The sequence below is a fragment of the Mustelus asterias genome, unplaced genomic scaffold (genome assembly GCF_964213995.1).
Source record: "Mustelus asterias unplaced genomic scaffold, sMusAst1.hap1.1 HAP1_SCAFFOLD_1398, whole genome shotgun sequence".
Classification (NCBI taxonomy): domain Eukaryota; kingdom Metazoa; phylum Chordata; class Chondrichthyes; order Carcharhiniformes; family Triakidae; genus Mustelus; species Mustelus asterias.
The window spans coordinates 11,960-34,029 of NW_027591343.1; the positions used below are offsets into that span (position 1 = coordinate 11,960).

A 22,070-nucleotide genomic window follows, 5' to 3' on the forward strand; every position below is an offset into this window, starting at 1 on the left:
TGTCTTGAAAATATATCGCTGTTCCTTCACTGTTGCCGAGTCAAAACCCTGGAATTCCCTCCTCCACAGCACTGTGGGTGCACCCACACCACGTGGACTGCAGCACATCAAAAACACAATTCACCACCATCTTCTGAAGGGCAGCTACAGATGGGTAATAGATGCCAACAACACCCACATCATATAAATGATTTTAAAATGTTGGTTGCCAGAGTGCTGCCCACTTCCTCTTCTGCATAAGGGCTTGCAGGTATGTGCGTTTTATGAAATGTTCTCTCTGAAATTCACCCATCAACAGCATTCATGATTTAAAAACGATTAGGTCTTCTTTTAGTCCTCTCTGCTCCAGTGGAAATTATTCTGGTATCTCAAGTCTCTTCTCATAACTATAGGTTTTGGGGTATTATTCTAATGAGTAATGTGAAACTATATGGAAATATTGACCACAGCAAAGTTAGATTCAAAGTGAAATAAGATAAAATATAGAACATTCGGATGTCACGGTAAAACATGGTCAGCAATTCAAAACCTGGTCCTGGAAAGCAGCTTTCAATGGCTAGAAGATGCAGTTCCATTTTGGCGTTACTTGTATTAGGCTATCAGGATTCAGTCTTCACATTAAAACCAATACAGCAATAGGGAATCTTCAAAATGAAGAGACTATAAAAGATGTATTCTTTTTAAAAAGAAATGGGAGTGCATAAAACGGCAGTACTTTGGCTGAACGGGTTAAAACCAAACAAGTGTGACAAAAATATTGATAAAATAAAGGCCAATAATACTAAAATAGAACATGATCAATATAGAAGTGGGGAGGTGAGCAGGGAAATTAGAAAGGGTAAAAGAACACTTCAAAAAGGCTAGTGAGTAATATAAACAGGAGACATTTGAAATTAATAATAGCTCAACAGAAAAAGTCACTTAAGAAAACTAGTTGTGAAGTATGAAAATGTGGTGGCAATGAGAAATACCTTCATCACATTTTACAAACGTTGGGGGAATAAACGTACCAGAGCAGGATGTGGTAAAATTGTTAAACTATAGAAAAGGAATTGGTTCAGAGAATTAGCAGAACTTGAAGTCACCAGATCAAGTTGGCATGCATTAGATTGTCAGAGAAGTGAGGTGAGGCTCTGACCATAATTTTTCAAACCGCATTAGATATACCAATTGTGCCAGGGGAGAATAAAATAACTAACCAGTTGTGAAGAATGCACACTGAATATTATAATTCCTCAGTTCTCTACATAGGAACAGGTGTAGGCATATCAGCCCCCTTCAAGTCTATTCCATGGCCGATTTGTTTCTCTGTTCTATTTAGAAGTTTTGGTCCTGTAGACCTCAATAACATGCTTGACAAGAATTCACCAATTTCAGTTGACCTACCCATCTGGGAGAAGAGTGTTCCAGATTCCCACTCGCTCTTGTGTTAAGTAGCCCTGACCACCCCTGATAAGCCTGGTTAAGGAGGTTGCGCCTCTTTTTTCTGGACTTCCCCCACCACAGCAAGTGTCTATCTACATCATCAGATCCTTTAATCAATTTAAACATTTCAATTAGATTCTGCCTGATCTGAATGTTTCAAACATTTTTGGTTTCTGATTTTAGACATTAAATGGTCTTGGCCAGCACAGACTACACGGGGTTGAAATGTAACAGATGTTTGCATTGACCGAATTTCAATGCTGTTTTTGAAAGTAGACAGGGGCGATTTCTGAGTCCAGACCCTATGATGCCCATGGTTTGCATGGTCTTCCTAGAGAGACCAATTAGCGGCAGCTGCCACTTCCACCCTCCAAGGACAACAGGTGGACTGTGTAAGTGGAAAGGCCAATTGAAGTGCCCAGGGCTGTGGGAGGCCAGCAAACCCACTGGGAGACATGGGTGCTGCCAATGTAGGTGAGAGACTAGAAGGCACAACATGGAGGCACCCTCTGAAGACTGAATTTAAAAAAATAAAATTTGACCACATCACAACTGCCAGGCCATCATTGTGGTGGGGGAGCCCCTCTGTAGGATGGCATGCAGCATCAGTAGTTCCAGGAGGAGATGATTTAAAATAGGCTTCAATGGTCCCCTGGTATGTTGTTAGGAGACAACCTTCAGGCCCCTTCTGGGCTTCAGCCTTCAGATTGCGTGGGTCACCACTCACTCTCTCTTCCCCCCCACCCCCGTGAGCACTTAATTCATCCTAATTAGCTACTTGTCATTATAGCGGGTGCCAAACTAACTCTGCACTCAGAGGCAGGAACATGTCAGTAGCTGACCCAATGCACAACTTCAAAAATGTATCACTCGCCCAGTTCCAAAGCCACTCTGTGCGGCTGCTAAGGTTCCACCCAGATTTAAGGTAATCCGTAAGTGAATTAGAGGGGAGTGGAGAAATGTTTTTGTAGGGTGAAGGACACCTGCAATTCTCTGCCTGAAAGGGAAAAATACAAAAGAAATCCTCATTGGCTTTAAAAAACATTGATATGTATTTGCCGTAACCTACTTGGCTGTAGTCTAAAAGCTGGAAAGTGGAATTAAAAAAGAGCTGTATAGTTGAAGTGGCCAAAGGGTATCTATTTTCTATGTTTCAATGTATAGTCAAAGGAGGGTTGGGGATGGTAGTAGACAACCAAGTAAAATCTATGATTCTATGATGTATGATTCTATGAACGTCTAAACTATGGTGGAGACCCTCATGAAGACACAGACAAGGCTGGGTAGACTAATGGGACTGAAGGTGGACAAGTCCCCGGATCCGGATGGAATGCATCCCAGGGTATTGAAAGAAATGTCAGAGGTAATAGTGGATGCGTTAGTGATTATTTATCAAAACTCGTTGCATTCTGGGGTAGTGCCGGTTGATTGGAAAACGGCTAATGTTACGCCGCTGTTTAAAAAAGGAAGGAGACAAAAGGCGGGTAACTATAGGCCGGTCAGCTTAACGTCTGTAGTAGGGAAAATGCTGGAATCCATTATTAAAGAGGAGATAGCAGGGCATCTGGATAGAAATGGTTCGATCAATCAGACGCAGCATGGATTCATGAGGGGAAAGTCGTGCTTGACGAACATGTTGGATTTTTATGAAGATGTGACTAGGGCGGTTGATGGAGGAGAACCGGTGGATGCGGGGTTTTTGGATTTCCAAAAGGCGTTTGATAAGGTGCCCCATAAAAGGCTGCTGAAGAAGATTAGGGCACACGGAGTTGGGGGTAGTGTGTTAAAGTGGATTGGGGACTGGCTATCCGACAGGAAGCAAAGAGTCGGAATAAATGGGTGTTTTTCCGGTTGGAGGAAGGTAACTAGTGGCGTGCCGCAGGGATCGGTACTCGGGCCGCAACTATTTACCATTTATATAGATGATCTGGAGGAGGGGACGGAGTGTAGGGTAACGAAGTTTGCAGACGACACAAAGATAAGTGGAAAAGTGAATCGTGTGGAGAACGGAGAAGATCTGCAGAGAGATTTGGACAGGCTGAGTGAGTGGGCGAGGATATGGCAAATGGAGTATAACGTTGATAAATGCGAGGTTATACACTTTGGAGGAAATAATAACAAATGGGATTACTATCTCAATGGAAACAAATTAAAACATGCTACCGTGCAAAGGGACCTGGGGGTCCTTGTGCATGAGACGCAAAAGCCCAGTCTGCAGGTACAACAGGTGATCAAGAAGGCAAGTGGGATGTTGGCCTATATCACGAGGGGGATAGAATATAAAAGCAGGGATGTCTTGATGCACCTGTACAGGGCATTGGTGAGGCCGCAGCTGGAATACTGTGTGCAGTATTGGTCCCCTTATATGAGGAAGGATATATTGGCCTTGGAGGGAGTACAGAGAAAGTTCACCAGGTTGATACCAGAGATGAGGGGTGTTGATTATGAGGAGAGACTGAGCAGATTGGGTTTGTACTCGTTGGAATTTAGAAGGCTGAGGGGGGATCTTATAGAGACCTATAAGATAATGAAGGGGCTGGATAGGGTAGAGGTGGAGAGATTCTTTCCACTTAGAAAGGAAACTAGAACTAGAGGGCACAGCCTCAAAATAAAGGGGGGTCAGTTTAGGACAGAGTTGAGGAGGAACTTCTGCTCTCAGAGGCTGGTGAATCTCTGGAATTCTCTGCCCACTGAGGTGGTGGAGGCTACCTCGCTGAATATGTTTAAAGCGCGGATGGATGGATTCCTGATCGGTAAGGGAATTAAGGGTTATGGGGATCAGGCGGGTAAGTGGTACTGATCCACGTCAGATCAGCCATGATCTTATTGAATGGCGGGGCAGGCTCGAGGGGCTAGATGGCCTACTCCTTCTCCTATTTCTTATGTTCTTATGTTCTTAAGGTTAAAGTATTGCAAAAAAATGCAATTGGATGATCCTGCTTTCAAGATTCTCAGCATCACATATCAGTTTAGAACAAGTTCAGTTTATTGCATGTGATATTAAGAAGCAGCTCAATAAGCTGGATACTAAAGGCTATGGCCCTGTCATCATCCTTATTGCAATGTCAAAGGACCTGCACACATTAACCAAATCATGACACCGGCATCTACTGGAATGTGGAAGCTTGCTTACGCATGTCTAAGCAACCAAAAAACTAAACAAATATAACTCTTCCAATTTGTGGGCAACCTGTAATGGAGGGGTTAAATTGGACTGGCAAAGTGTGCTAATGAAATATTGTTGATTTTTCATTATAGTGATGTTTTTTCTTACTGTTGTAGCAACGTTAGCTTTCAGCTGTTAAGTAGAGAACAAAAAATGAATTTTAATGCAGTGAAATTGCATTAAATGCAAGTTCAGTTGCAACTGAACTTTCAAAATGATATTAACCCTCCAGTAATGGACAGTTTCTATGGGAAATCATCATCTGCTTAATGAGGGAATTTAATTAAACTCATGCCACTGCAAACTGGTCCTTAAGTTTCAGGAATGCAAGGAGAAAACTTAGCCCTGCAAAAGAAAGACATTGGGTAAATACCATCTTTTTAAATACAGGTTAATCAGACTGGGGAATTTGTTGAATGACACAGAATCAAAGACATACTTTTGATAAAAGGTTTTACTTGAGGAAAATATTGCCAGAAATTAGGATTAATTGGAAACTAAGCTGAAAAATAAACTTTTGAGCCTTTGCACCACTAAAGTGCAAAATATGCAGCCTGCTCTATAATAAATTATGGTTTGAATTGTTTTACCTGCTCCTTAAAAGTGTATCACCAATACAACACACAATCGCACATGGTACTCAATGTATTACATTTACAAAAGTTAAACGAATACTTTATTTACTTGCAGTTAAAACATGACAAAACATTCAAGTGGCAGATAATCATAATGCAAGCCCTTGCAAGGCAATCCAAATTTATTGAACTGATGCAAGGTTATACAAAAAAATTGCACCACTCTATGGAAATTAAGGCTTTTTAAGTTTACATTTGGCCACCTTAAAGCACTTGTAGCATTAAGTTGGTCATTTCAAATACTGTGGCTCAATTCCATACACAATCTTCTATCCAAAAGTTAATGCATACAAAGCATGAAGGCATTGTTAAATAAATGAGCAGAACTTAGGCCATGTGACCAATTACACTCGAATAAAAATTATTTCTCACATTCACCATCAATACCCACAGTACTCTTCCACCAGGAAACATTTCAACAAAACATTACACGTGAAACATAACCACTAACAGGCAATGTCTAATTTAATGTATATTTGGTACTGATAATTACAAATATGCACAAGCAAGCAGGATTAGTGAGAATCCACAGCTGCAGGAGCAGATCAAGAGTGAAGTCCAAGGAAACTTGTAAAGTCTTAAAATAAGTATCTTAAAATATATAATTCCTGTTGTAGACCCGCACTGTACAATCCTTTATAAACATTATCCATGTAAACAAAAAGGAAACATACAATGAAAGACTTGACATTTTTCTGAAAATGTTAATAGCTATTTGAAGGCAACAATGTAGACCAAAGACAAAGTATGGTTGAAACAAAAACATACACTTTCTATACATAGAAATCACTGTTTCCACAGGTTTTACTAAAATAAAAACTCAATTATTTTAATAGCTGTTGCAATTATCAGAGCGCAGTTATACACTAAAACAATGATTTTGCATCTCCATTTTAAAAGCTACAAATATCGAAGAAGCAGATTTAGCTGTGAGAAATCGTCTAATCTACAGAGATCTTTGGACTTCCATCTTTATTAAGCTAAAATAGTGGTGCTTTCAGGAAATTACATAACTTAATTGCCAAAAAAGGGAATTACCAATAGTTATTTACCAGTTTAATGCAACATTGGTGAAAGGAGTACTTGCTCCAATGTGATCAGCAGTAACACTGAATGTAGGTCCTAGTTTTAACAGTTGCCTACTATTAGAATGTTTAGAAGTAAAAAATAGCTTTCTGTTCCTGAAATGCTGAAAACATTAGTTACTTTATGTGCAAAATGACTTGGGAGCTTTCATCCATTTGTTGAAGGGTACCACCACAGGAAAGTCCATTTTTCAGATGTCAATAGGTTTAAAGTGGAATGCTGGCACTGTCAAAATGGGAAATAGTTCATCATATCTGAAAGTTTAAAAAAAAAGCAAACTTTAGTTAAATTTGTGCTACTACCATCTTTAGTTGAGACAGTTGGAAATTTCTACGATACATATACTAAATAATCTTCAGACAATTTAGCAATCTTCACAAAAAAGAACACAAGGCCCAAAAACCTATCCCTGATGGAATTGAATCCCACCATCCTTCGCAAAATTTACTTCAATCTTTTTTCCTCCAGAAAGCGATCAAGTCGGACCCAATTATAATGTCCATTTCAGTGGTAACTTGCTTCATTTAAAAAATAACCTTTGTGCAAAACAAAATCCCACCTTAAACAAATGTTAAATCTACGTCTCAAATACTTTAGGTATATTTAAGGGTTGCCAAAAATTTGCTCATGAAAAGACAAAAAAATGAAGTTTAATATTTTGGCTAATTCATTCAACTAATAGATTACACCCCTCTGGTGTTAGGAATAATATTTCATAAATTAATCAACATTAAGATGCTTCCTTCAAGCAGACTATTATTTTTCACTCAACAATTTGATGAGACTATTGTAGAACTTGTTACTTGTTTTCAAAGACATAAATGATAATACATAGGCACTTAAGAAATGTTTAAAATGCAGTCAAACATGAAGCTCTTCTAATTGTTCTGAGAACGAATGCTGACACATGCTCCAGAACTGAATCATGCAGACATTAAAGATGCTGCTAAATCCTTAGTTTGTGCTCAGCTATCGGATTTTAGTAGGATAGTACCATGAATAGTACCAGAGTTAGTCAGAGTGCCATGAATCTTGGGTTGAAGTGGAGGCGCAAGATAAATCAGCCAAGGCCACTTTCTCCAGCACAATCTAGTGATGGTCTGTCTTCTACCAGCCCGAAAAATCACCAATGTCAAAGCTTTGGCCATTGGCTTGTCATCTAGGAAATTGCACCTCAATACAAACCAATGCCTCAAGAACAGAGACTGGAGGCTGAGGAGTGGTGGAGGGAGAGCTGGGAAAACTGAAGTGCTGCAAACAGATCTGTAACTTTACAAAGTAAAGGGCAGCACAGTGGCAAGCACTGCTGCCTCACAGCGCCAGGGACCCAGGTTCAATTCCCGGCTGGGTCACCGTCTGTGTGGAGTCTGCACATTCTCCCTGCATGGGTTTCTGCGGGGGGCTCCAGTTTCCTCCCACAGTCCAAAAGACATGCTGGTTAGGTGCAGTGATCATGCTAAATTCTCCCTCAATGTACCCAGGCAGGCGCCGGAGTGTGACAACCAGGGGATTTTCATAGTAAATTCATTGCAGGGTTAATGTAAACCTACTTGTGATATGAATAAATTAAAAAAATACATTTTCAAAGATTTATTTAGTGCATGCATGCCAAAATTAAAAAGTCTTCTCAATTGATATCAGTGAAGATTCCAAGCTTTCTGATTCAGTTTAACCTGTGGCAATGATAAAATATTTAATCAAATTTGGTTAAAATTAAATGAATATTCCTCAGCCTATTGGTAGATTGAATCTTTTGTGTTGTCACAAATAAAACAGATGCGCAACTTCCGAGAGAGTGTTCAAGTTTATGAAAGAAACAAATGTTAAATATATGTAGCTAATACCATAGTGCAAAGTACTTCCCTTTTTTCTCCTCCTTCCCAAAACTAACAGGTATAAAGGTTTTATGTAATCATTTTTACCTGGCTCGGAGTTAGAATAGATCTGTATTAAAGCAGCTGGCATTTTGAGGTTTTTTGAGGCCTTCCGTAAACTGGAGATTTTCTGTTGATTTGTCGGACCAGATCGTAGAAAATCTGTAATATACAATAATTTTAATAACCAAGCTTTGAAATTAGATCAATTTTCCCATAATGTCTCTGTAAAACAGAAAGGTGGTTGTTTTTGGGTATTCAAGTTATAGAAAAGGATGCAAGCCATAGCAAAGTTTCGGTAAATAAGGTGTTTGCTTATTTACAGGATAGTTAGGTGATAGATTTAATCTTACAGATCACATACCTGTCAACTCAAGTCAAATAAAGTAACAGTCCATGTTTGGTACATTAATCCAGTCTCTATGTTGAAATAAAACTGGTTACATACTGTTGACTGAAGAACACTTCTGAATTGATGGTACAACCAAACTCCATTCAAACTCTGAAATGCTTTTTTCCTTACTCAACAACCGCTCATGGCAGCAGTATTGTTTGATATTTGTGTTTGAATAAAGTCTTTTTACCCATTTTGAAGAAACAAAACCAACATCTTTCGTAATGTCCTAGTAATGGATGTCTCAGTCGTATGAACAGTGGTTATAATTTGTTAGCCACTATAATCAGTGGAATTTGTTAGCGACAATCAATCCAAATTGTATATCGACACCATTTCACATTCATGTGTAACCTTTCTTTCTGTGCTATAAATTTCCCAGTGTAAGTTGACTGTGAATTGAACTGAAGTGGCAGGACAAGTTGTTAAACATTGTACAGGATCCTTGATTTTAAAGAAAAGCATTATGGTACATCACCAGTTAGGCGTCAGTGGGAGTAGTGTGCCTAATTCTGGGAACCACACTTAGGAAGGACGTCAAGGCCTAGGTGTAGAGCAGAGGAGATTTACCATACAAGGTAGTGGGAATAAAGGACTTGAGCTTTCTGGGGGCAATAGAAAAGCCAGGATTGGTTGCTTCAAAGAGAGAGGTACAAGATGCTCTTTAATTGAGGTGTTTAAAATTGTGTGTTTTGAGAATAGATATAAAAAAAGTCAAAATAAGGGAGATGCCACTAAGTTCTCTACTCCAGAGGGCTGTGGATGTTCAGTCAGTGTATATTTTAACACACGCATGCACACAAAAAACAGGTTCAATTACTTTAAGAATAAAAAGAGATTTGCCTTGGGAAAGAGTGGGGAATGGAACTAATTGGAGAGCTTAAAGAGCTGGCATAGTCAAGATGGGCTGAAATGATCATACATCGCAGAAGGGGGCCCAAGTTAATAAAGCAAGAAACACGATCAATTGAATTGAATAAAACAACTCCTCCAATTTAAATTGATAAAATATATCATAATTCTCAGACATTAAGAGCAAACAAAATCACAAACGCAATTCAGCCTGGATAGCCAATATTTTAGCATCCAATTTCCAAATGCTTCTGATAAGATTCCAGAGTTTTAACCTCCATTAAGTTTCTGGGAAGTCTTCTATATTCTTATCACTGTTTACATGAAAAATGTACAATTTTAATTATCACCATTCCTTCACTATCACAGACCTGGCCTGCTGAAGAATATCACAGAAAGGCAAGTTAAGACCCCTGGATGGGCCAAGAGGAACACGAGTGCTCTTTTGATTCAACAGTTGTTACAATGAACTAAGCTTGCCACTGCCTGCTTCAATCTTCCTTTGGGCCACTGCTGACAAGGCAAACATCTCAACATTCGTGATGGTGTGGAGGCACAACAGACACTAGCAGCTCCTTCAGGAAAAGGTGGGAGTGGGTAGGCTTGTGGATGGGTTGAACCACTGACTAGCTTAGATTGACTCTCCAGATCAAAATCATGGCTATAAGAAGCCAGAGGCACAATATTCAGTCACGGATGACTCACTTCCTGAATTCAAAATCTCCACCACCTACAAGATTCAAGCAAGGGGCACGATGGAAACTCACTATTTTCGTAGATGGATCCATCCAAAAGTAAACTATGAAAGTCAACACTATGAAAAACAAAGCAGTCTCTGAGTGTAAACACTGGACTCAATATGCACCCTCACCCTATATGCAGTATAGAATCCCTACAGTGCAGGAGGCAATTCGGCCCATCAAGTCTGCACTGACCTTCCAAAAAAAGCACTACCTATCCCATAACCCCATGCACTGATCGTGGCCAATGCACCTAACCTGCACATCAAGATGCATTGCAGCAATTCGCCTTGGACAGCATTTCCCAGCTCTCTGACCATGGCCACCGAGGAGGATAAAAGCAGGAAACACCTATCCTTTCAAGTTGCACAAAATTGTGCCATTCCTGACACGATCACGAGTGTAGCATCACAAGTACAGGAACAGTTCTGGAAGTTAGCCCAGCAACACCTTCACAGGACATCTCGGGATGAGCAACAAACAGCCCTTCAACTCACCCACAGCCTGAGAATATCGTTTTGAATATCAAACTGATATAAAATAACCAACTGTTTGTTCTGCAAACCATACAAGCAAAAATTAATTTCATATACTTGCCAAATGTTTTTATTTCTTCACCCCACAACAACAAAATTAAATGTTTTGACGCAAATTTCAATCAGTCAATTTGTTGGCTTTCTAATGAAATTAAAGACTTGATGATTTTCCCATTATGAAATTAATACATAAATCATTTAGCACAATAAATGGCATTAATGATCAGTGTTTCTGCACATTAGTCTCACCTCATTAACGTTAATCTTTGATTTTGCAGAGGATTCTAGAAAGGCACAGTTACACCACTGTCTTGCTAGATTCTGTCCTTGTTCTTTTCCAACCACTCGTTCTTCCTCCAAGTCACACTTATTACCAACCAAAATCATTGGCACCTGCAAAGCAGAAGATGAATTGCCGTTAGGAGCTGAAAACATTTGCACAAATATAAAATTAAAATGACATATTATTGCTCATAGCAATTGATCATTTATAAATTAATTACATTTAGTTACAACACGAGCATGAAACAATGAACAAGCTGCTGTCATTAGGTATATCTGGTGTACAGTTACATCGATTTATTTGAAAGATAAGTTCATGTGCATGACTTAGTGTGGCTCCCATTATGTACAATTTTCTTAATCTATTGTCTCAAATGCTAACGTGACAGACCTACATTAACCAATACTTGCTCTAGTAATCCCTAGCTCAAAATGTTCTGTTTGGAGGTGGTCTTAAATTTGAAAGGGCAAAATCTGGAACTACACAGTGGTGGGTATTTTAGTAGGTCATGCATTTTATTTACATCAATTACTACACTTAATGGTGACTGTAGATGGGATAGGTATATTTGTCTTGGGAGGGAATGGGAAGATAAGTGATCAGCTATGACTGAATTGAGAAATTAAAATTAATGTTAATATTGCAGTTATTACTGAGGAGCAAGTTAGTGTTGGAGTCATTCTGCAGAACAGATTTTATAAACAAAAAAATGGACATGGATTGTTGATGGTTTTACTCCCCAGGAGGAAATTATAAACAAAGCTACAAATATATTTCAATCATCTAATGGTGAACAATTTTCAACAATCAAAGAGAGAACACTTCTGCAAACCTGCCATCAATTATTAATTCCATTAACCATATTAACTATGCTAAAACTCTGGTATCTTTGATAGAAAAATCTACACAGGCCATAGAATGCAGTTTTAAGAAAGACTGCTTGAGGAACTTACATTATGATAATTAAGATTTTCACAGTGTACACATTTTAGAACCCCGTTTGGACCACTTTTATTTGCACATCATTCCACATATCTGCTCGGACAGATCCAATCATTTTCCAAACTGAATGTAATGTTTTTCGATTAGCAACACCCAGCAGGGGTTGGGGTGATGAAGATCATGTGGGAAGGGTTGAGTAAATTTGAGAAAATGACAAGACAATAGATCAGGGTGGCAATAAAGATGATAATCAGATTTTGGCAGGAAAGAATAGTGATTGCAAACGTGAGTGTGCCAGTAGGTAGGGCCAGAGTTTTAAAAAAGTTAACTGAATTAAGGGCTTTGATTCTGAATGCCTGCAACATTCACAATAAAATGGATGAGTTGTTAGCTCTCACATAAATTCATATGCATGACCTGAGCACCATTAGAGACGTGACAACAAGGAAACCAAAGCTAGGACCTGAATATCCAAGAGTATTGACATTCAGGAAGAACAGGAAGCTAGGAGAAGATATTGGAGTAGCTGTGTTAATCAAAGAGGGGGTTAGTACTGTAATGAGAGATGACAGTTCTAAAGATCAAGACATAGAATCAGTTTGGATCAGTTTAGATGGAACAAAGAAACAGCAAGGGGCAGAAAACATTGGTGCGACAAAAACAGAAAATGCTAGAAAATCTCAGCTGGTCTAACAGCATCTGTGGAGAGAGAATAGAGCCAATGTTTTAAGTCTGGATGATCCTTCGTCAGAGCTAAGAACATCAGAAAGAGTCGGGAGGGCGGCGGCTGTAATAGGACAAGGGGAACGTAAATGAGGGTGAAGGCGGCTGAGAGAGGTGCTAAAAGTGTCCATTAAGTGATCAGAATGGCAGAACAGAGGTACAGATGGTTAAGGCAATTGCCTGAAGGGGGTTTGGGGGTGGGAAAGAAGGATAGCAGGAATGGAGAAGTGGAAAAATGGAAGTGAGAAAGAAGAATGATAAAAATGGATGAATGAGCTGAAAAGAAACAGAATGAAATAAAATAAATGGAAATGGGGTGAAGCTGGAGGAGAGAGTTTATGCTCTGCAGTTGTTGAACTCAATGTTCAGTCCAGAAGGCTGTAAAGTGCCCAATCGGAAGCTGAGGTGCTGTTCCTTCAGTTTGCGTTGGAGTTCACTAGAACATTGCAAAAGGCCAAGGATGGACATGTGGACAGGACAGCAGGGTGGTGTGTTGAACTGGCAAGTGACAGGAAGGTCTGGGTCCTGCTTGCGGATGGACTAAAGGTGTTCAGTAAAGTGGTCACCCAGTCTACATTTGATCTCTCCGACATAGAGTAGACCACATTGCAAGCAGCGAATGCAATAGACTAGATTGAAGGAGGTGCATGTGAAGCGCTGCTTCACTGGAAAAGGGTGTTTAGGACCGCGGATGGTGAGCAGGGAGGAGGTAAAGGAGCAGGTGTTGCACCTTCTATGATTGCATAGGCAGGTGCTGTGGGCAGGGGGTGAGGTGTTGAGTGTGATGGAGTAGACCAGGGCATACCGGAGAGAACAGTCCCTGCAGAATGCTGACAGGGTAATGAGGGGAAGATGTGTTGAGTAGTGGCATCATGTTGCAGTTGGTGGAATGGTGGAGGATGATCCTTTGAATGCGGGGCTGGTGGGGTGAAAAGCGAGGACAAGAGGGAATCCTATCCTGGTTCTGGGAGGGAGGGAAGGAGGTGAGGGCAGTGACCCGGGAGATAGGTTGGGCGTGGTCGAGAGCCATATCACCCACAATGGGTGGAAAACCACAATTGAGGAAGGAAGGAAGACAAATCAGCAGTGCTACTTTGGAAAGTGGCATCATCAGAACAGATGCGGCAGAGGCGATGGAACTGAGAAAATGGGATGAAATCCTTACAGAATGTGGGGTGTGAAGAGTTGTAGTCAAGGTCATCCAGATTCAAAATGCTGGCTCTATTCTCTCTCCACAGATGCTGTGAGATCTGCTGAGATTTTTCAGCACTTTTTAAACGTCAGTGGGATTTGTTTATAGGCCACCAGACAGAAGTGGCAATGTAAAGCACAGCATGAATCAGGAAATTAGAGGTGTGCATATCAAGGGTTATACTATAATAATGAGATATTGCAATAAGAAAATGGCAGAGAAACTAAACAAATACTTTGTGAATGTCTTCATAGAGGAAGGTACTAAAAACCTCCCAGATATAATGAGAATCAAGGGACTAGTGTAAATAGAGTCATTGAATCCCTACAGTGCAGAGAGGGGCCATTTGGCCCATCAAGTCTGCACCGACAACAATCCCACCTGGGCCCTATCCCCGTAACCCCACGTATTTACCCTGCTAAAATCCTCCTGACACTAAGGGGCAATTTAGCATGGCCAATCCACCTAACTTGCACATCTTTGGACAGTTGGAGTAAACCAGAACACCCGGAGGAAACCCACACAGACACGGGGAGAATGTGCAAACTTCACAGATAATGACCCAAGCCGGGAATCGAACCTGGATCTCTGGCGCTGTGAGGTAGCAGTGCTAACCACTGTGCCACCGTGCCTCCCCACGGCATGTGGTAATGAGGATACTAATTAGTAAAAAAGTACTAGGGGACTTAAATTAGATAAATCCCATGGACTTGGGTGATCTACATCCCAGAGTGTTGAAAGAGGTGGCTACTGAAATAGCAGATGCATTGGTGGTCATTTTTCAAAATTCTCTAGACTCTGGACTGTTTCTTTGGATTGGAAGATGGTAAATGTAACCCTACTATTTACGAAAGAGGAAGAGAGAAAAAATGGGGAATTACGGACCTGTTAGCCTCACATCAGGGGTGGGAAAATGCAAAAATCTATGATAAAGGATGTGATAACTGGATTGGGCAGAGTGAACATGGATTTATGAAAGGGAAATCATGTTTAATCAATCTGTTGGGAGATTTTGGAGGATGTAACTAGCCAAATAGAAAAGGAGATGCTTGTGGATGTAGTACATTCAGATTTTCAGAAAGCCTTTGATAAAGTCCCACACACAAGGTTAGTGAACAAAATTAGAGCACATGGGATTCAGGGTAATATATTTCCATTTATTGAGAGCTGGTTAATGAACAGGAAACAGTTTTCAGGTTGGCAGCTACCACTAGTAAGGTACTGCGAGGATCTGTGCTGAGACGCCGTGCTGCCTCACAGCGCCAGAGACCCCAGTTTGATTTTGGCCTTGGGTGACTGTAAGTTTGCCCATTCTCTTCGTGTCTGCGTGGGTTTCTTCCGGGTGCTCCGGTCTCCTTCCACAGTTGAAAATGTGTAGGTTAGGTGGGTTAATGGAGAAGGTGGGGGTTAGCCTGGCTAAGATGCACTTTGGAGAGTTGATGCAGATTCGATGGCCTCCTTCTGCATTGTAGGGATTCTATAGATGCAAGGCGATCTTATTCAAACATAAATTCTTAAATGGCCCACGCAGGGTCGATGCAGGAAGGTGTTTTTCTTGACTGAGGGGGTCTAAAACCTGGGAATGCAGTCTCAGAATAAGGTGCAAGCCAATTAGGACTGAGATGAGCAGGAATTTATTATTTCAGAGGGTGGTGAATTATTTGGAATTCTCTGCCCGTGAAGGCTCAGTCATTGAGTATTCAAGACACAGAGATGGTGCTGAAGTATATGATCAGCCATGATCTCATTGAATGGTGGAGTGGGCTCAAAGGGCTGAATGATCTGCTTATGCTCCGACTCCTATTTCTTATGTAGAACTATCAACTCTCATTCCCAACACACAACTGCTTTAGCTTGCCAGTGATTTTCTTTTCAGGTGGAGGTCTATACAGTACAACTAAAGGAATTAATATGAATTAATGTACATCGTGTTGACCAGAATATTAACCAGCTCAATATAACTGGAAGTTGGGATATGTATATTCACCTGCAGCAACTGAATCAATTTCAAAGTTAAACATTAAGGTTTAAATCATGTTTTTCATTAGTCTCTGATGCGAAAGGATAAACCTGAATGCACACAGTGCCTCATCAAATCTTTCAAACTCAAATCACTTCACTTATAATGAAATATTTAGAAGTTGCAATGACTGTGATGCAACAACTAGCAATTATTTTCCACACACCAAGACCCCACAAACAACAAAAAATAACAGTTTGTAGATAATAGAAATCCTTGTGTTTTTTTAAAAATAGGTCTTCAACATACCTGCCTGTACTCTTGATTCTATTGTAAGGGTTAGAATTTTACACTGCACCCCAACCTAAATGCACACTCCCTGTTCCCAGCACCTGCCCTCCTCATACCCTCCCCAGCAGCACTCAGCCTTTCACGCTGGATGGCTGTTAATTGCCCAGTGTAATATCTTGTTAACAACATGATCTCAGGTAGGAATGGATGTCCACACCGATTTTAGGTGTGCCCCGAATGGAAAATTCAGCCCTGATGTGGAGTTGCCGGTGTTGGACTGGGATAAGCACAGTAAGTAGTCTCACAACACCAGGTTAAAGTCCAACAGGCTTATTTGGTAGCACGAGCTTTCAGAGCGTTGCTCCTTCATCAGGTGAGTCAAATAAACCTGTTGGAGTTTAACCTGGTGTTGTGAGGCTACTTAAAATTCAGACAAATGTCTTTGTTTAAATTTCAAGGGCTCCAATATAATCGGCACGGTGGCACAATGGTTAACACTGCTGCCTCACAGTGCCAGAGACCCGGGTTCAATTCCCGGCTTGGGTCACTGTCTGTGTGGGTTTCCCCCGGGTGCTCCAGTTTCCTCCCACAGTCCATAGATGTGCGGGTTAGGTGGATTGGCCATGCTAAATTGCCCCTTGGGTGTCAGGGGGACTAGCTAGGGTAAATGTATTGGTTATAGGGATAGGGCCTGGGTGAGATTGTGGTAGGTGCAGACTCGATGGGCCGGATGATCTTCTGCACAGTAAAATTCTATACATTTTGAACCATGGTGAAGTTACTGAGTATGGCTTGAATTCTTACTTCTAATTCAGGTGAGTGCGTGCAATCCAGGCACATTAATGCCCAGGAAAGTATTGAATTTGGATCTCGTAAGTTAAAGTCATGCAAAATTATTTTTTCTATTTGTACTAAAAGGACGGACAGTTATCATTGAAGCAATTTAAACACTATGTAGAAATTACAATTGGTAAATCAGAGGCAGAGTCAAATGCTGCCAAATCCATTATATCTATTTAAAATTAGTTGCATATAATAAACACTACACATTCTCGAGTGTTATAACTACAGTACCATTCCACAATTACTTAACCATTCAAGTTAACCAGAGATTTCAACTTTTAAGTAGACATTGGTGCATGATAAAACTTCCAGAAGGACACAACAACACGTTTTACAACCTTATGGTATATTCCCCATCCTCACACTTATGTTTTTGTTGTTCTGCCCGTAATAAAACATAAAAATTAGGAGTTGACGACAAGAGCCTGCTCAGCCATTTAGTACAATCATGGCCGAACTTCCATGAGCCCCACTTTCCTCCCCTATATCCATATCCTTAGATTTTTGGACAAGTTTGTCAGTCAGTCTTGAGTCTACTTAATGACTGAGCATCTACTACCCTCTGGGGTTCCTCTTCCGTTCTCTGTCTCCCATCCACCCAATTTCTCCATTGGCCTTTTCCTACCCAAGCACAGTCTCCCCTTTCAATTCCATTCTTCCTCTCTTCAGCAGCACTCCGACAGTGGTATTCCACAATTAATTTCTTTAAAAAATTATGATTTGTATTTTCAGTTTGGGCGCTGCCAAGTGTTTAAAAATAGGATGAACGGTCATTTCTAAAAATTACAAGTAAATTATTACTTAAGTGATTAGCAAAAGCCAAAACTGAGTTAACTGGGAGAGAGAGAAATGTGGCTTGAAATTCATGAGTGACATGCACCGCTATAGAGAGAAATGTTGAGATAGGAGTTCAAGTGTCGAATAAATAAAGCCATGTTAATCTCAACTTGGAGTGACAGCACAAATTACTGAAAAAACAGCAGCAGAGTGAAATGTGCACCAAATTATCTCCTTCCCAAGAAAGGAAAAGAAGCACAAAGCTTTATCTTTCCACACTACTGCTTCAAATTGAAATGATATCCATGAAGCTAGGGGGATAATCTAACCATGAGTGACAGGCAGGAAGGGAAACAAAATAGAGATATTGTAGCTTCTAAATATAGATTTTGTTTTAAGTCTTGACAAAAATATATCAGCTGCCTCAGCTTTGCAGTGGGTGTTGCTGCCAGACTTCATCTAACTGCAAAGAATCTGGATGTGAGTATTCCAAGTAGAAGATCCTTAACACTATCAGTAGGTAGATCAGCTGCTGCGTTTTTCTGTAAACATGGACCATAAGACATGGGAGCAGAATTAGGCCACTCAGGCCATTGGGTCTGCTCTGCCATCCAAATATTGGCTGATATTTTTCTCATCCCCATTCTCCTGCCTTTTCCCCATAACCCCTGATCCCCTTATTAATCAAGAACCTATCTATCTCTGTCTTAAAGACACTCAATGACCTCGACTCCATAGCCTTCTGCGGCAAAGAGTTCCACAGATTCACCTCTCTCTGGCTGAAGAAATTCCTCCTCATCTCTGTTTTAAAGCAGCCTGAGATTGTGCCCTCACGTTCTAGTTTTTCCTACTAGTGGAAACATCCTGTCCACGTCCACTCTATCCAGGCCTCGCAGTATCCTGTAAGTTTCAATAAGATCCCCCTATATCCTTCTGAACGCCAACAAATACAGACCCAGAGTCCTCAACCGTTCCTCATATGACAAGCAAATGTGAAGAGCAGCAAATTTTCTACAGTCACAATATGCCAGTTATTTTATATTCATTCAAGGGATGTGGGTTTCGCCAGCAGTTATTGCCCATCCCTCACTGCCCTTGGGAAGATGGTGGTGAGCTTCCTGCTTGAAGCACTGTTGTCCAGGTGATGTAGGTACACCCACAGTGCTGTTAAGGAGGGAGTTCCAGATTTCGACCTAGCAGTAGTGAAGGAATGATGATAAATTCGCAAGTCAGGATGATAAGTGGCTTGGAGAGGAACTTCCAGGTGGTGGTGTTTTCATGTCCTTCTAGATAGTGGGGGTCATGGATTTGGAAGATGCTCTCTAAGAAACCTTGGTGAGTTCCTACTGTGCCTCTTGTAGGCAGTATACACTGCTGCTACTGTGCGTCGTTGGCGGAGGGAGTGAATGTTTGTGGAAGGGGTGCTAATCAACAGGCTGTTTTGTCCAGGATGGTGTCAAGCTTCTTGAGTGTTGTTGGAGCAGCACTTATCCAGGCAAGTGGAGACTGACAGTTCCAGACAGACAGAAGGTTTCTTATGCTATTAACCTTATGGACTCCTGAAGTCCAGTGATCCCAATTAGCAAAAACATGTGCTAGGCTGGAAGTACAGCTTTTAAGTATTTTGTCTGAAATTACACTGGAGTACACTTTCCCATTCTAGAGGACCATCAAGGAAGACACACAAACATTAATACATGTAAATAGGTTTGAAGATGAGCACTAAGACAAATACTCAATGATTACTTCCACAAATGTCCCCCAAAAAGTACAATTATTTAATTCAAGTCTTTGATATAAAGGAACTGGAAGTCCTAGATAGGTTGATAATGCTTAAAACAAATTAATACCCGTGGCAATTTTTGACCTGAAAGCAGTATACTAAGCAAAAAATTGTAATTCAAAAGGTCTGTGGAATTTGTATTCTATTTTAAGAATGCTTAAGAGTTTGCAACAGAATTGTAAAGGGGTCAATTGTAACTTTTTTGGATAATAGAAAGTACTGGTCCATGTGACCAACAATCCTGGACTTGGAAGCAGTGCCAACAGAAAGGGAAATAAGGAGGAAGCTGCGTGGCTGGCAGACAAAGTAGAGCTACAAGCAGAGGAGTTGGAGGATGAAGACGATCAGTACACTAATGCAGACAGGAAGAAGAACATAGAGAATTCTCGTGAGAAGTAGCAAACCATTCTGTGGAAGGGGTCAGTTTTTTTTGTTTGGCAGGCAAGGATGCAGGAGCTCTTGGAAGGCAATGTGAGCTGGCTAAAAAGATCTAAAACCTTGAAAGCTGGGAGAATAACTTGGCGATGCCAAAGAGCTGGGTGTTTCTCAGTAGTGGCCAAGCCATGAATTGGGCTTGGTCATTTGAAAATGAACTCTGGGAAAGCTACACCATCATGACTGTCACTCCTGGCAAGGGAGGGGGCTGTTGCTGATGATAATTGTACCCATGAAATTCAAAGGTGAAAGCTGTTGTCAAATAGGTCTCCTGGCCTACCATGCATGAATAAAAAGCAGCATATTGTGGAACTGTGTAGCTATATAGTGCCACATTTGTGCAGGGAGTTATGCAAATGTTTGTGCTTGTGAAAGACCTATCTTTGTTATAGCGACCGACTATTTGAAGTGAAATTTACCTTTTTATTTCAAATATCGATTGGCTATGCTATATTACCCTTTAGTGTCCAGAAATGTGCAGGTTAGCTGGATTAGCCATGGTAAATGCACAGCCTATGGGTTGGGCTGGGGGTGTAGGCCTGGGTGGGATGGTCTTTCAGAGAGTCGGTGCAGACTGAATGGGCCAAATGGCCTCCTTCTGCACTGTAGGAATTCTATGATTATATACCTGTTAATTCACATGTAATTTGAACTGGTTCTGATCAGTGTCAAAATAAAAGCTACAAAAGAAAAGTGGAACCTGCTGGTAATTTCTTCATTGGAGGGTCATTCTATAAATTTAGTTATTTTGGTTTATGATTTCCCTATGGGAATTATTATATGCTTATCCATTCAAGAATGTTGAGACTTGCACGAATATTTGTGATAATCCTTACCACCAAGCCACCAATTGTTTCAAATTAATGTATGATATAATATATATTTCCAAAAAGGGTGATAAAATAGAAATGTAAAATCTAATAGTGTTACTTCAATTCTGCATAAAATAGAAAGATTGCTTAGGGGTAAATTGGAGTTGTTTATGTAACAATCTAATTAAAGACCTGCACCGATTTATCTAGACTTCCTTTGAGGAAATTCTAGCACAAGTTAAGATGGCAAACTTTACCATGTTGTGCGTTTAAACTTTTCAAAAAAATGTTTGTGGCATTTTAAGTTCAAAGCTGGGCAGGAACTCAAGAACGGATGAAAACGAGAAAAGACTAGGCAGTGATTAAGCTAGAGGAGCAAAGGTTAGTACTGAGTAGAGTGCTCAGAGCTCAATGTTAGGAAAGTCAAAACTGTAGACTGTCATTCAGAGGAAGTTATAATCAAATTATACAATGCTCTAGTTAGTCTGTAACCCAAGTAGTGTGTTCAATTCTGGTCACCAAGAAATATGGGAAATAGTCAAGTGCTGAAGGCAATGCATGGGAGAACCATTAGGCTGGCCCTTTGTGCCAAGTATCTCATTTAAGGGCTCAAGGGGCTAGGGTTTACAGCCTGTAAAGGGGACAGCTGAAAGGTGATTTTAGAGCTAATTTAAAGGAAAGAAATGGTTAATCCAGAATACAATCTCAAATAAAACTGTGAAATAAGATATGTGCAAGTGTACGAGTTCAAACTAGTGAAAGGTAACTTTAGAACAGATGAGGATTTCCTCCACGCACAGCGAAATCAACACTTTCAGAAATAAAAATGGTGGAGGCAAAACCCTCAAGTTATTTAACAACTACCAGCAGCAATGTATAAACGGCACGGTGGCACAGTGGTTTGCACTGCTGCCTCACAGCACCAGGGACCCGGGTTTGATTCCCGGCTTGGGTCACTGTCTGTGTGGAGTTTACACATTCTCCGTGTTTGTGTGGGTTTCCTCCGGGTGCTCCGGTTTCCCCCCTCAGTCCAAAGATGTGCAGGTTCGGTGAATTGGCCATGCTAAATTCTCCCTCAGTGTACCCGAATAGGCACTGGAGTGGCGATTAGGGAATTTTCACAGTAACTTTATTGTAGTCTGACTGTAAGCCTACTTGTGGCCAATAAATAAACTTGACTTTATGTATGATATTTAACAGTGTAAGACTTTTCTGGCTGCATGGGTTGATTAAAATGGGTCAAGGGCCCATCTCACCCACAAGTATTTTGTGATGTATACAGGTTATTTAGTTTGGATTTTCTTTCATACAACACATTTTA

The 22,070-nt window shown here is 40.6% G+C and overlaps 1 protein-coding gene across 1 annotated transcript in view; it reads right to left on the bottom strand.

Annotated features, from left to right (window-relative positions):
• Positions 1-5,315: 5,315 nt before the first annotated feature.
• Positions 5,316-22,070, bottom strand: part of LOC144488238 (ras-related protein Rap-1b) — a 65,012-nt gene continuing 48,257 nt past the window's right edge. Inside the window, exons 7-9 of the mRNA XM_078206272.1 lie at positions 10,958-11,101; positions 8,235-8,348; positions 5,316-6,566 (exon numbers count right to left, since the gene is read on the bottom strand). Of these exons, the coding sequence (XP_078062398.1) occupies positions 8,262-8,348; positions 10,958-11,101 (231 nt within the window). The 3' untranslated portion in view covers positions 5,316-6,566; positions 8,235-8,261. The remainder of the gene's footprint in view (positions 6,567-8,234; positions 8,349-10,957; positions 11,102-22,070) is intronic.